Source organism: Cydia amplana, chromosome 6, assembly GCF_948474715.1.
Source record: "Cydia amplana chromosome 6, ilCydAmpl1.1, whole genome shotgun sequence".
NCBI classification, from domain to species: domain Eukaryota; kingdom Metazoa; phylum Arthropoda; class Insecta; order Lepidoptera; family Tortricidae; genus Cydia; species Cydia amplana.
In genome coordinates, this window is record NC_086074.1 from 5227422 (window position 1) to 5242812 (window position 15391).

A 15391-nucleotide genomic window follows, 5' to 3' on the forward strand; every position below is an offset into this window, starting at 1 on the left:
CTTTTATTTCACATTTATGTTTTTGTTGGGATATCATTACTTTTTGTACAGAAATTACTATAGTATTCATCATGAAAGCAGTTTGCCTAAGCTGAAAAGGAAACCCTCGCTAACGCGCGGTTAATTGTCAAAAAGTTTCAGTTTTCAGATTTTTCCCTCTATATGCACCTAATAGCCTACCTTCATGCCAAATATCAAGTTTCTAAGTCATCTAGAAGTGGGTTAGGTTTTTGCTCTATAAGTATTTTTTTTTCCACCGAAATATCAATAAATTCCAGTTTTCAGATTTTTCCCTCTATATGAACCTAATAGTCTAACCTTGATGCCAAATATCAAGTTTCTAAGTCATCTAGAAGTAGGTTAGGTTTTTGGTCTATAAGTATTAATTATTTTTTTTCCACCGAAATATCAATAAATTCCAGTTTTAAGATTTTTCCCTCTATATGCACCTAATAGTCTACCTTGATGCCAAATATCAAGTTTATAAGTCATCTAGAAGTGGGTTAGGTTTTTGGTCTATAAGTATTAATTATTTTTTTTCCACCGAAATATCAATAAATTCCAGTTTTCAGATTTTTCCCTCTATACGCACCTAATAGTCTACCTTGATGCCAAATATAAAGTTTCTAAGTCATCTAGAAGTGGGTTAGGTTTTTGGTCTATAAGTATTAATAAAACATTTTTCCATCGAAATATCAATAATTTCCAGTTTTCAGATTTTTCCCTCTATGTGCACCTAATAGTCTACCTTGATGCCAAATATCAAGTTTCTAAGTCATCTAGAAGTAGGTTAGGTTATTGGTCTATAAGTATTAATTATTTTTTTTTTCCACCGAAATATCAATAAATTCCAGTTTTCAGATTTTTCCCTCTATATGCACCTAATAGTCTACCTTGATGCCAAATATCAAGTTTCTAAGTCATCTAGAAGTAGGTTAGGTTTTTGGTCTATAAGTATTAATTTTTTTTTCCACCGAAGTATCAATAAATTCCAGTTTTCAGATTTTTCCCTCTATATGCACCTAATAGTCTATCTTGATGCCAAATATCAAGTTTCTAAGTCATCTAGAAGTGGGTTAGGTTTTTGGTCTATAAGTATTAATATTTTTTTTCCATCGAAATATCAATAAATTCCAGTTTTCAGATTTTTCCCTCTATATACACCTAATAGTCTACCTTTATGCCAAATTTCAAGTTTCTAGGTCATCTGGAAGTGGGTTAGGTTTTTGATCTATATGTCAGTCAGTCACAAAAATGCTGGTTTTTAAACGTTAATTTATCAATAACTATTTGAGCTATTTTTATGAGATTTTGTATTTTGTACAAGCTAAGGGACTTGAATACATGTGCCAAATTTCATGTGTGTAGGTTAAGTAGGTTTCAAGTTGTGAAGGGGTCAAAAGTAGCTCGAAATGGTTCGTGTAATATTACACACGGTTGCTGCGTCGCCAGTTCCTTTTTCTTTGAACTTGGCTGGACACGCTACCGCGTGTCTAGATACTTTAATGTATAATCAAGGTTATTAAAAATAGGTAATAATCGCATTAACTAAGTGCACCCTAGCGCGTTACTTAACTCTCGACTGTTATTTATGGAGCTCATTCATTTGCAATGAGATTGGAATAACATTGGCAGTGCAATATAGGTTCGAAACATCAAATCAGTGATAGGAACAGATTAATTTAGATACAACAAATTAAAAATATGAGTTGATCGTTTCTTGTTCCAATTAGGTGTTATTACAGCCCCAGAAGACAATACCTGTATAAAAGCCTCGTAGTAATCTGTGGCAATTAATCTATCAGGTTAATTAGCATGTGAATGGTGATGCGAAGGAGAGCGCTCGACCGGGGAAGAATGGCGGTGCATTCTGTAGCACTGTTCATGTGTGAATTGCATTTAGATAGTTTCGCTTGGCGTCGCGGAGTGGCCGGCGCGAATGCCGCGCTCTCGGATGCAGATCAGGATAGATGTTGCATGTATCGCAATTTGTATGAAAAATTATTAATATAAGTCACAGTAACTAATTTGACCAAATTAATGTAATAATGTAATAATGTAACATTTTATGAACACTAATACAGAAGAGCAGAGTTAAGTGACCCGGCTGCATAGAAATTTGTTTGCAGAGGGGGTCACTTACATGTATCTATCAATAAATTTAGTGAGGTAGAAAATGTTCATTGTACGTACGCCGGGAAGATGGTGCGTTTGCGAAGTCTACTAAACATATATGTCCGTGTATACGCGATGCTACACGTACTATAGCTGGATTAATTAGCAAAGACGAATTGACGGAAGATAACGTCGCCATGTCCACGCGGCGTAACCCGCCCGGCACCCTGCCACTTTCTCTCGTTGCAACCAGTGAAAAGTAAACGGAAAAGACTGTCGATTTCTTCTCTGCATACTTCCATATTGTTGTGTTTATGCTTAACCAAGAGAGTCAGGCGAGCCTTTTGCCTCAACATCTCCTTCCTCTCGTAGTTACGTCTTCTTAGGTCTTGCTATAGAACTGCAGGATGGAGTTATCTTAGAATATATAGTAACTGTATCAGATGGCGCTACTCAAATATGTGTCGCAAAGCGCAAACGCCACCTACATTATATTCTTATATTCTGGTTATTCACTAGATAGCATTGGGCTGTCTGAAAGCTCTATAATATAGCCATGTGACATGTATTGAATAGGAGTTACAGTCTATTATTTACTTGTCTTTGCTGCAACTCATAAGCGGAGCATAAGTTTCAGCGTATGTCAATAACCTCTCTATATAAAGCGGTGATAGTTCGCTGAGCGGCTGCTAGGCTAAACGGACAATTAAAAATATCATAGGCGTTTTCTCGGCTGTTCCCTAAACAAGATCGGGAGTATGCTACCTACAGTACGGGCAATGATACAGATGAGTCAATACAAAATATATACTATATCAATAAGTCAGACATTACCAAACTAAAACGGAACTAGTGTAGTGGTATGTAGCTAGTAAGTTAAGTATAGATATAGTTTAAGCATAAGACGACTCCATGTAAGACAGTCATTAAAGAGACGTAGTCCTAACACGTTGTTTTCACTCAGTTTCCGTTCCCGCCTGCCCCTCACAGCACACTAGGTTTATTATTTGTGTGCCTGAAGGATAATGAAAGATGGGTCAAAGTAGAAACTATAGCTAGCATGAGGCACGCCCAGGTCGGCCATGGCATACCTACAGTGAACAACTATCACTATCAACGTTATGTACCTAGAGAAAGTTCCAAAAATGTCATCCAAAGGTCATTCGTCATTCCATATTTATAACATAACAGCTCAGTCCGAAAGGGTATAGCCGGGTAAGCATGGCCAAACTGCCCTTAGCGAAAAAAACAATTTCCTTTTGCTGGATTATTAACCTATGTATATGTAGTGCTTTCACCAAATATTAAGCCTGAAATGCTTCAGATTTAAAAAAAAAATGCAAATAAAGAAAACTCATTTTTATTTTATTACAGCCAAAGTACTAATCCGATTTCTTTGTAATTTGGGTATGTTGTATATACAATTAAGGTCGCTTTCTGAAAAAAATAATATTGAAGTATCTCTTAAAATAATAGTAAAAAATTGAGATGAAAATTTTCAGAAAAATAAAAAAAATACGTGCGAGATAGCGACAGTTACCAAATTTACATATTTTATGTAGAATTTAATAATGTTTAACATATATTTTTTTTCAAAAATTAAAATCGGGATTAACAGTGTGAAAAACTCGAATTTGTAACATCCCATAATACTCTCTCTTCATACAAGCAAAGCTAAGTAGTCATAAACGAATGAAGTATATTGTGAACGCAGTCTTTACACGAATTTGAATTTAGAATGTGACGTATTTTATTCATCAAAGGAACAGACATTTTTCAATCGTTAACGCTCTGTATAAAATTCGTGCCTGTTTTCCTGTTCCCGCGCTTTTTTTAGGGTTCCGTAGCCAAATGGCAAAAAACGGAACCCTTATAGATTCGTCATGTCTGTCTGTCTGTCCGTCCGTATGTCACAGCCACTTTTCTCCGAAACTATAAGAACTATACTGTTGAAACTTGGTAAGTAGATGTATTCTGTGAACCGCATTAAAATTTTCACACAAAAATAGAAAAAAAAACAGTAAATTTTTGGGGTTCCCCATACTTCGAACTGAAACTCAAAAATTTTTTTTTCATCAAACCTATACGTGTGGGGTATCTATGGATAGGTCTTCAAAAATGATATTGAGGTTTCTAATATCATTTTTTTCTAAACTGAATAGTTTGCGCGAGAGACACTTCCAAAGTGGTAAAATGTGTGTGGCCCCCTGTAACTTCTAAAATAAGAGAATGATAAAACTAAAAAAAATATATGATATACATTACCATGTAAACTTCCACCGAAAATTGGTTTGAACGAGATCTAGTAAGTAGTTTTTTTTTTATACGTCATAAATCGCCTAAATACGGAACCCTTCATGGGCGAGTCCGACTCGCACTTGGCCGCTTTTTAAATCTCTGAATGCCGTTCGCCCTAGCCGCATACAGCCACGGAGTTTAAGGTCCGCGCTCAGCGAAATAAGTCGCGTTCTAAATTCAAATTGCGTTGGGAATATAACTTTCTAGTATAACGTACAAGTTATTTTGTATGAAGAGAAGGTATTATGGGATGTTACAAATTCGAGTTTTTAACACTGTTAATCCCGATTTTAATTTTTGAAAAAAATATATGTTAAACATTATTAAATTGTACATGAAATATGTAAATTTGATAACTGTCGCTATCTCGCATATATTTTTTTTATTTTTCTGAAAATTTTCATCTAAATTTTTTACTATTATTTTAAGAGAAAATTCAATATTATTTTTTTCAGAAAGCGACCTTAATTGTATATACAACATACCCAAATTACAAAGAAATCGGATTAGTACTTTGGCTGTAATAAAATAAAAATAATTTTTCTTTTTTTGCATTTTTTTTTTAAATCTGAAGCATTTGAGGCTTAATATTTGGTGAAAACACTACATATACATAGGTTAATAATCCAGTAAAAGGAAATTGTTTTTTTCGCTAAGGGCAGTTTGGCCATGCTTACCCGGCTATACCCTTTCAATATCAATATCGATGGAAAAGGCCTGGGTAGGATAGGAGCCCATAAGGCAGGTCGCAGGGCCGCGGCGCGTGCCTTAGCCATCTATTATAATTGGCTTCGCGAGCGCTAATGCATCACTGTTCAATAAGCCCTCGATATTAACAAATGTGCATAACCGGAGAGCGCTATTTTACTGGTTTCCAATGAGCAACTAGCTGTAGGGAGCTAGGGAGTTGGAATGACACTGGTCCTATCTGATCGCGATGAATTATTTATACCGAAGGGGCTTACACGACCACAGCCCGCTTTAGAAATGTATTAGGGGATCATACGAGCGATAATTTCGGCACTAGCCGAAGAAAGTATAGTTAGTTCCCGTTCCCGCTGGCCATAACGAAGTGTTCATGTAAATTTAAATGACTCAAAATTTACAACCAATGCCTAAGGGATCCTTTTAAAAGTGTTAAAGAAAATTCTGGCAAATTGGTAAAAGCCAGTGTAAAAGCCTAAGTTCGTTTTTATGTACCTGTAATATAACATTAACTATATGTACTTACTTTATCTTTTTATCATCTTAAAAACAGTAACATTGACACAACAAATATCGAGCTGTCCAGGGGGTTAAATCATTCGAAAAAGATATTCGTAAAATTAGTTATTTCAATCAGAGACACGTCATTTGCAGGACATATATTTGCTTTAACATATGTCTTGGAGTAAGTTATAAATATCCGAGAGAGTAAGCGACAAAGTATGCGACATTACATTACAGTCAATGTCACTTTGTCCAATGTATTTCATTATTTCCTCTTGCATTATGCATTCATGCCTAAAATATGCTAGTTTCCTATCTAGTTAGGTAATATGTTTCGCAACAAATGCCAAATATAAAAAAAGAAAACAAGATACACACTTTATTTGAGCTTTTTATTGATTTTTAAATTATCAATACCTCATAATACACCCTACCCTATAAAAACGATGTGCTTTCCTACTGATTACATAGAATCAAATTGTTTTTTACGTTTCATCTAGAGATCAAGGGGTAACTGAAAATACTTGTTGGAAAAGTAAGCCGAATCCAATCATTTTGTAAGGAAATCTTCATTAAAATTGGATGATGTTAACACTACTATTTGCACTTACACAAATCGTTCAGTTCAAACCGATTTGTCGAATAATTTAGCGGGCTAGAAGAGCATTGATCATGTTGACGTTACGCTGCAGAACAGCGGACACCCACGTGGCCCGGAACCGTGAATGTGCGAGAATGCTGGACCGGAGCCAACCAGACTAACGCATAAAAATATGCACTACCATAGATAAAAAAATACATAGAGTGCTCACTCCATACATCAGTTCAGACTATTAATTTCAGTGTCTACATCTAGCATCGAGTAGCGGAACTATCAGTACTGCTACTTGACAATAGATGTAGCACCGACCGGAAAGTCTTATCTCAACGGCATAAGACTTTCCGGCCGGTGGCTACATCTATTGTCAAGTAGCAGTACTGATAGTTCCGCTACTCGATGCTAGATGCTAATAGTCATTTTGGTACTAAAACTGATGTATGGAGTGAGCACTCTATGTATTTTTTTCTCTATGGCACTACGTAAGTACGTACGTCATCGGCGTGTTTGTCGCACAGTGTAGCGCTTGGAGTATGGAACACCTGAGACCAGACTGCATAATATGTATATGCATGTATATCTTAGTTGTATTCGAAGGTGAACAAATTGAGTCAGTCTCAATTCAATGAGCATGTATAACCAGTGCTTGGAAAACAGGCGAGCTATGAGGCAGTAAGCCTTTGAGAGAGGAAAAGCAAATGACCCAGACAGTATCCAAAGTACGCAAAGCCTCAGGTACAGCTAGTATTTAGGTAATATAAAATATATAATATACTTATCATTCATTTTTACAATGCTATGATCAGTTACGCCATTTTGCTACCTAAGTTCGTGATGGCTCACTATTTTTCATAGTAAGTACTGATGATACCATGCCCACTTACTACCTACTTACCTATATGCGCTTAAGTTATTTCAGTATGGCTTAGTCATTAAAAACGTTAGTCACAAAAGAATTAATGGTGTTTGGAAACAAATTACAAACGCACATAACGTTGAAAGCGTATTTTACAACACATTACACAATATGCGGAGCATAAGTTTCTCGATTCTTCCTTCCGCAAGTATATCACACTCATAACTCTAGAACTTCTGAGTAAGAAAATTATAACAGAATATCTCAGAATAGGAGAATTATTGCCGCGGGGCACGAGCTAACTTCAACAAAAGAACAGCTACTGAACTTTTAACAATCTTAAGTTGACTCACTCCAATTTGAATAAGGAGCAACCGTGCCACTCGTGCCAGAATAGAGATAACAAATTTCGATAAGGGTGATCTAAATTTGAGGTTTCCTACAGTACGTCAGTTCTAAGGCGGAAGAATACGGCTTTATTTATATATCGTCGGAGGTTTTGCGGCTCGAGATAGGGGTGGGACAATAAATGTAATGATGTCAAAGCGAGAGGGCCGCAGTAACGAGCGCCCTCCCGCCTCTGCGGCTCTACACATTCTTTTATTACAGTGCACCCCTCGCGACAGCCACGAGACCACTCGACTGGAAATATAATCACTACAGAAACAGATCGTTTTGAAAACAGAGTGGGTTGAGGCTGTTTAATTAATTCTCCTGATCTTTTTAAGCCGCGAATTGGTGACAAGTTAACCTCAAGGAATGAGTCTTAATTGTGTGTCAGGCGGTACGATAGGCGAATGATTAAGACAATGGGAGTGTAATGGATGCGAGACGTTGCAAATGATTTCGTTTGCGCCGCTCCGCCTGTTTACAATGCAAATTCATCTAGCACCGCCCGCGCGCCGCCTCCGCGCCCGACATGTCATGTGGAGCGCGACTCCGTCCGCGTACACTTTCATAGGAAACAAATCATGTACGCAGGTTACTTTCGACAACTGCAATCACGTGACTGTGATGATTACGATCTAAGAATTTTTCCTTAGTTTTCATTATCACAGACTTGAACGCGAGAACGTAATGTTTTTTAATTAAAATTCACGCTGCGGTGACCGGCGAGGAATTTTTGGTAATGTCATGTAGAAATTATTAAAGTGGAATTATGCCACACGCTTTTTAATATGAAACCGGAGACCTTTAAGCTTAAGCTAAGAACGCAAATAATTATTTAATTGTGTGTTAAAAAACGCAACAATGATGATGGTTTTTGACACGATTTATATAAACAGGTATATCCTAACTTAGGACACTAACGAAAACGGAGTAAAGCTAATTGTCCACCAAGAAAGGGCTCAACGTACTCTCTTGTGCTGTTGAATTGTATAGATGCTAATGAGCTCGGAATAGTCCTCCACGGCTTGTTGAACAACTAGAGCCCCACCCTCATTAATCTGTACAAACTTTTCTTTAAACGAGCAACATTTTACAATTTATTTTTGTAATCGCCAAACAATTTTACGCGCCAGTCTACGCCGTAAGCTAAGAGTAATTGTAAAACTGGCAATTAAACTCATTATACGTTAACCCAGAAGGCACGATGTTCCCAGTTTAAAATAAACGACATAATTACTAGAGCTGTTCATTGCGCTTCATCGCATAATTACACAATCTACTCGTCCAATTGGTAATAAATAACATTAGTCTACTAGTTCTGCATCAATTCGTCAAAAAATTGCACCGGCTGAACAAGGCATTAACACGCATTGTATTCAAATATAGTCAAATGTTGTAGCGACAATCAGGTATAAAAGCTATGCAATCGGAAGATGTAGGTAGTGGATCTGAATGATCGTTCCGAATGTTTCTATTATTGTATTCATAGCGTAACTCGTTAACCAGTGAATGAAAGCTGGCAGATACCGCGTATGTTTCCAACAGTGTCAAGGTCAAGAATGGCACTTAGTTTGGTGCCAACAAGCGTCACCGCGTTGAAATGAGCACGGAATCCTCGTATTTTACGACGGAAGTGAGGATTGAGAAGTAATCTGATATTGTTGTGATGTGTTGTGATATGTCCTCAGATTAATATTATCGGGTTAAACAGTGACATTTAGTGGGATGCGCGTGCGCGTGAATTATCTTTTATCGATCTATCGCGCACAATGTTATCACAGCGATCAGCGCGCCGGCCGGGCCGCGCTCCCGGCCCGTGCTAGCGTGGAATGCCACACCAGTGGGAGTCGCTATCTGAACGCAATTTGACATCAATGCATGCTGATGTAACTTATCGCAGCCACCAATCATTCCAGTTAATAACAGCTGCTCCAAATCCGACGCCTACGAAACACAAAATGGAGATCAATAGTCACCCTTGTAATTTATCTAATTTATACAGATGAATGTATATTCAAACCAAATTGGATAGTAGGCTGAACGCATAGCAATCCAACAATCCTTTTGATAACTTAACATCAAACAGTACTAAGGGAAGTATCCGAATATTCAAATGGAATGGTGACATGCGAGGAAAGGCCGCGGCGACAACGTAATCCTAAACGATTCGACAATTTTAACAAAGGATTTGGGTAGTCTGAATCGAGTCTCTGTAGTTAAACAATACGAGTGAATTCGAGTGCACCGGACGTGGTAAGTTCAGCTAGCCCCCAGCGAAATAGTGACAGCTGCCTCCCCTGTTTGAATACGGACTCACGGACGACAGTTTAAATGGCTAAATCGCATAATCCACGGGACGGACAGGCGCGGACTGCCATCCAAGTGGAAAACGAAAGGCGATGTAGGGATTTAGAACCCACTGGAATTATTAAATTAAGCGGGGAGTAACGAATTAAACTAGGTCAAAGTTCTATAAAAGCACATTTAAGTAGACACGCAGATTCCCTTTACAAAATAAGTCTGCATGCCCCAAAGCCTGCAAAACAGCGGAAACTATTAATAACACTATCCGAGCAGTTAGTTGCTCCATTCGTTGAGAGCTAATCCATCACCAATCTCCACGATATTGCGTTTACAAAGAGTGCACAAAGCTAATAATTAGAAAGGCTTCGGCGCGAGGGCACACGGGCCGAGGGCTGCGACAGGGGGCGAAGCGAAAACAAAGTATCCAATTTCTCCACTTCCCCACTTCCGACGCAATTACTACACAATATTGTGGGGCTGCGGTCAGGCGCCGCGCCGCAGCCCGGCTGAAATCTAGGCACCGCTGCAATCTCGTTACGGAACATAAAGTACAGTTTTATTGTTCTCCTTAGGCTTTTTTCGCAAGACCTATTTAAACAAAGAAACCTGTACCCTGAATAAACCGGCGCAGACATACAGGTGTTCATTGTTTTTTAAAACTGTAGCCAGTGCTGCGTGACAACATGAATGGAGCGTAAATCTAGTCATGTTATCACATTAGCTAATTGACAGTAACCTGATCTGGTAATGTGCGGGACATAAATCACAGATCTCCTCTCGGTCCAAACGTCAAACTGTCATAATGCTGATGGACACTATGGAAGGGGCGCCAAAGCCAACACACGCATCCCTATTATACGATGTGTCAACAAGCGGGATAATATTATACACGGCCTTTATTATAATTATCCGACTTACATTGCTCAATTTAGATAGGGGGAGTACTTTTTGTTTGATTCTACTAATCTAACGAAGCACTTTTTAAAAACTCATAAAAACGCGAACCCTCACGAATGCTTCCGTCATCGAGGCATTTCAACGTAACCCTTTTTTGGTGGGGACCCGCAACAAAACGAGCTAACATTTACAAAACAAGAAAAATTTTGTTGAACAAGATGAAAGCTCTTATCGCCCAGGGCGTAGCGATCCATTAATAGTACATTATTGTCGAGGTTCGGAAGTAGCTACTTGCAGGCTGAGGATTCGTTTTAAACGGACGACCTTGGGAGTCCGTTTAATTGAATCCGAAGCCAGCAAGTAGCCTTCCAGCCGAGTCATATATAGTGCTTTTCTCAAAAATGGTGCAAGAAATAGAAATATTTTACAGAACTTACAGAAGCAACGTTCTAATTTTCCATTAATTTTCACAGAAAAAAATACAACCATTAAAAAAATTAGCTTGCCGCCTTTAAAAAAAAAAGAAGTGTATTTTTCTGCTGAAAATACGCCAACCTATTTGAGACACCTAAATAGTCGCGGTACCAACATTAAGCCTGTAACAGACTATCGCACCGCACCGCGACCTTGGAGCGTCGCACCCATAAGTGAGAGCGAGAAAGAGATATCTGTTTCTCGCTCTCACTTATGGGTGCGACGCTCCAAGGTCGCGGTGCGGTGCGATAGTCTGTTATAGGCTTTATAATAATAAGTGCTGATCATCTGTTTGGCTGTTTAAGGGACCTATGCCTTCATTTGATATGGCCATTTGAAGTTTTAAAAAGTTTGGAACTCGTTAAATAATGGAATTTGTATGCGACATTGCAGTCCCGAAATCGAGACTGCAATGTTTTTAACTTTTTAATTTTTTGAATGACCATAAACTACGCACTTCGCGACCTATTTTTTAACCGGCAACGTCGACTTTGCCGTCCATTTTTGAGAAAAGGCACTTTAGAGTAGACTCGAGGGCACCAGTGCTACTGTATTTACAAATATAAGAAGACCTTCCGACTCTTCGCAACGTCACTTTAGTTAGGAGATTTTAAAGGGAGTGTGCTATCAGTCAGGGGTCTTTTAAACTGGTTGTGTTTAGCGTAAGAGCACTCAGATTTTAAGCAAACACTCTTACGTTAGAATCATGTGACCCGCCTTGCACACAACAAACGACGTACTTGAGAGGCGTGCCAATCAATGTCGATCGCCAAATCGTGTTATAAGGTCAATTCTGTCGCACGTTACAAACAAATATTGTATGTATTATTGTGTAAACATAGTGTTGCATGTTTACCGCAATAATTGTAATCGTTGTTGTTGCGTCGTTCATCATTCAGAATGTATTTCGATCACGTATTCGTCGGGCCACTAATATTTATTATTTTCAATTTACCTTGTTTTGCAAACTATTTATAAAACAGAAACCACAGTCGTGGCGACTCATACATTGATTCAAGGCCGGCAAATGCAATTTAGTAGACACCGACTTCCCTTCGTTTCCCAACTACCTATCGCGAAGAATGGGGGTCGAGCGGTGATTCATTCGCCGCACAATAGATTTAAGTTATGTGATTCGCATTATAACAACCGTAAAATTGTGTTAATAAAAACAATTTTCACGCTTTCCCTTTTCGGTAAAGAATATAAATAAAATTATAAACAATCATAAGCTTATGTTTGTTTAATTACGCACATTCAATACAGTTAAACATGTGATGAATTTGTATTCAGCTTTCAGTATGAATTTAGATATTAACGTTAAACCGATAATTAAAGACACAATAATGTTAATGTTGTAATAAATAGAGTAAGCTATGAATGATCTGTCACAATCACAATATACTGTGCAAATTTTTACAGTTTAACAAAAATCGTGGAGTGAACGCTAGAGTTACCTACTAACTTTCTAACCTATAGCACGAAGGAGATCTAAACGTCATGGTCACAAAATATACACAATGCAGGACGTAAGACAATCGTGTTTTGATTCGCCGAGCGATCACCTGCCGTAAGGAAAATTTGCACGCTTGAATCAATCGAAGGAAGCCTGCCAAGGTCACTGTCTTGTTCACTAACCTGGATCTGCCGCCAGCTGTCTGTACACGGCGAGCGCGACCTCGTCTTCGCTGACGAAGTCCCACAGGCCGTCGCAGGCCACGACGACGAAGTCTTCATCTCCGTCCAGGTCCACGGTCGCGAGCTCTGGTCGTGCAGTCACGTAGGGTTTGTACATGGCGTCGCCTGCGAGACAAAAGGCGTAAATTTATGTACACTAGATAAAAAGGAACAAAAACTTTAACAAACAATAAGTTCTTGTTTATGTTGGTAATTTCTACAGTATAGCTATTTAGTTGCAGAGTGACATGTGGGCAACTACGCAACAGATTCGGCTAAAACGATTCGGGGAGAAACGAGAAAAAAGGGATTGCTTCTTAAAGGATTTACAGCAATCTGAGGCAGCTAATAGGCAGCAAAATGTTTTCTCTGCATAATAATAACACCTAGAATTAGTCTGACCGACCGACCGATATTAGTTACGGGATGTTTGGGCAGTTTGGGTATAATTATAAAATACATATATGTAAACGTAAAAGATTTGAGATAATTTTTTGTTTTTCTTAGTATGTAGGTACGTAGAAGGTATGACGTTTTGTAAGGATTTATTAGTTATTAGTAAAAACGTTGTTCATCGAATCGTCGTCGTTAAAGTTTTTTTTTACGTAAAAAATCCGTTTTCTTTTTAAATTGAATAGATTTAAGCCCATCTGTAAAACTTCTTCGACTCGATCATCTTTTCGAAAGATACTTTCTTAATTTTCAGGGTCAGCCTAGAGACTTTAAAAATTTGTCTGGCAATGCCAACAGTCGAATCCTCGCTCCTTGCAAGTTTGAGGTTGCCCTTATTTGTCTACGGCACTAACAAAGAAACTGCAGCTGTCGTACGTACTCTTTCGTAATGAGATTACTTTGAATGAGTGAGCCCATATTTGTCTGACCTTTCTATTGTAATGAGCTTGGTATATACAAAGAGTGTATACAAACAATTATACATATAGTTATATAGTCCACTCGAAGATTAAAACTAAAATAGCGTGACTAAGGTCACACGTCTTAAGAGAACGTAGAAAGGGTAAATGAGTATTAAATACCTACCTACTACAAATGTTATGTACTGACTGTGTCGGAGCTTTACAATAATAATAATGTGAATGTTAAAGTATAAGTAATTATTTTTAAATTATATTTGTTTACAAGCACCACTTACTGCCGTCTGTTAAGAGTGTAAAGAGAACGTGTTTAGCACGCCGCTGTATTTTTATAAATATTTTTAAAAAATTAATCGATAATTCCTAAGCTAGTTAAGCGTCAGTAAGTCATTAGTAAAACATTCCGAATCCAATACGTCTGCGCAATCGCAATTAATTCTACGTGGAGGCCATAGTAAACTAATCTTGCGTGAAGCGCTCCGGATAACTTTCAGTCGCTTTAACGGTAGGGTTACCAATAACGGATTAGGTATGAAACTTGGAAAATATCCCAGATTTTAGTGTTCCGTATGAAAACGAAAATTACTTAGATAGGTATAGTTTCAACTTAGGCAAATGCATCTGCAAATAACTGCTTCCACTACTTGCCATACTCATTGTCTTTGTAAGAAGAATTCATCTTCAAATTTGGGAAGACGAAAGGGGTAAGCAATGTGAGTATACTATGACATTCTGTTAGCTTTGCTAGCAAGTAATTTGAGCTTAAAAATGTCTTTACTCCTGCTATTATATCTAGAAACCACGATTATATCACAGTCTTGGAGAAAATACTACTTAAATAAAGGCAAAATCCACTCGTTTGGTAACCCTACCTAAAGGGGCCCTAGCAAACGTTTCCGAACTTAATCTGCCGTGGAACGCGAAATCGATGAGTAGTCTGCAATATGTGGAGAAAACCCGGAACGTCGCGGCCGAGAAAAATGTCAACACTATTTTTATCTCCCACTTCGCTAGATTACGCCTACCCTTAGGTGGAAGTCTCCTAACAATTCGGGATAAATTTGGAGTAAATTGTTCGGAATCACTTGGTTACTTTCAGCGTCAGTATCTTACTCATGACAGAATTAGCACATTGAGACAACGATCGAGAGGGGATTTTTAATTGGCTACGTCATTTTTATAGGTATGTGTACTTATTAACTAAGAAATTAAATAACGAAACTCAAATAAATTTCTGTCGATTTCTTACTTGATTTTTTAAGATTTCATGAAATGTGTCATTTCGGGTCAAAACTTTAAGACCTCACCAAGACTAAGCGGAAATTCTCGCATTACAACTTCTTTCCGAGTGTGAATAAAATCGTCAATTCCTAGTTCCTACCCCTAGAAGTGTTAAGTGCACGGTGTCCGAGTGATCGATACGTCAGCAGTTAAAACACAAACATCCTATGTCCAGTCCCGCTTCTCTTCAAAAATATTCCTTCTTACATTGAGATAAGATATCATTTGCAATGCAAAGGACAAGGAAATGGTATATTGTGGTGTTTAATAGCGGTGCATCGTAGGGCAATACCGGAGGGTCGCTCACGGCTGGCCGGCGCGGCGCCCGGCGCGCGCACCAATCAACTTCTAATTTAATGCACAGCCCTATTGTTTTCGAAATCACGCACGTGGGTTGAAAATATAAGTGCTTTGATATGA

General features: G+C 38.2%; 1 protein-coding gene across 1 annotated transcript in view; it reads right to left on the minus strand.

The window, feature by feature from the left end:
- LOC134648708 (uncharacterized) overlaps positions 1-15391 on the minus strand; it is a 139025-nt gene that overhangs the window by 84012 nt on the left and 39622 nt on the right. Inside the window, exon 7 of the mRNA XM_063503217.1 lies at positions 12780-12944. Coding sequence (XP_063359287.1) covers positions 12780-12944 — 165 coding nt within the window. The remainder of the gene's footprint in view (positions 1-12779; positions 12945-15391) is intronic.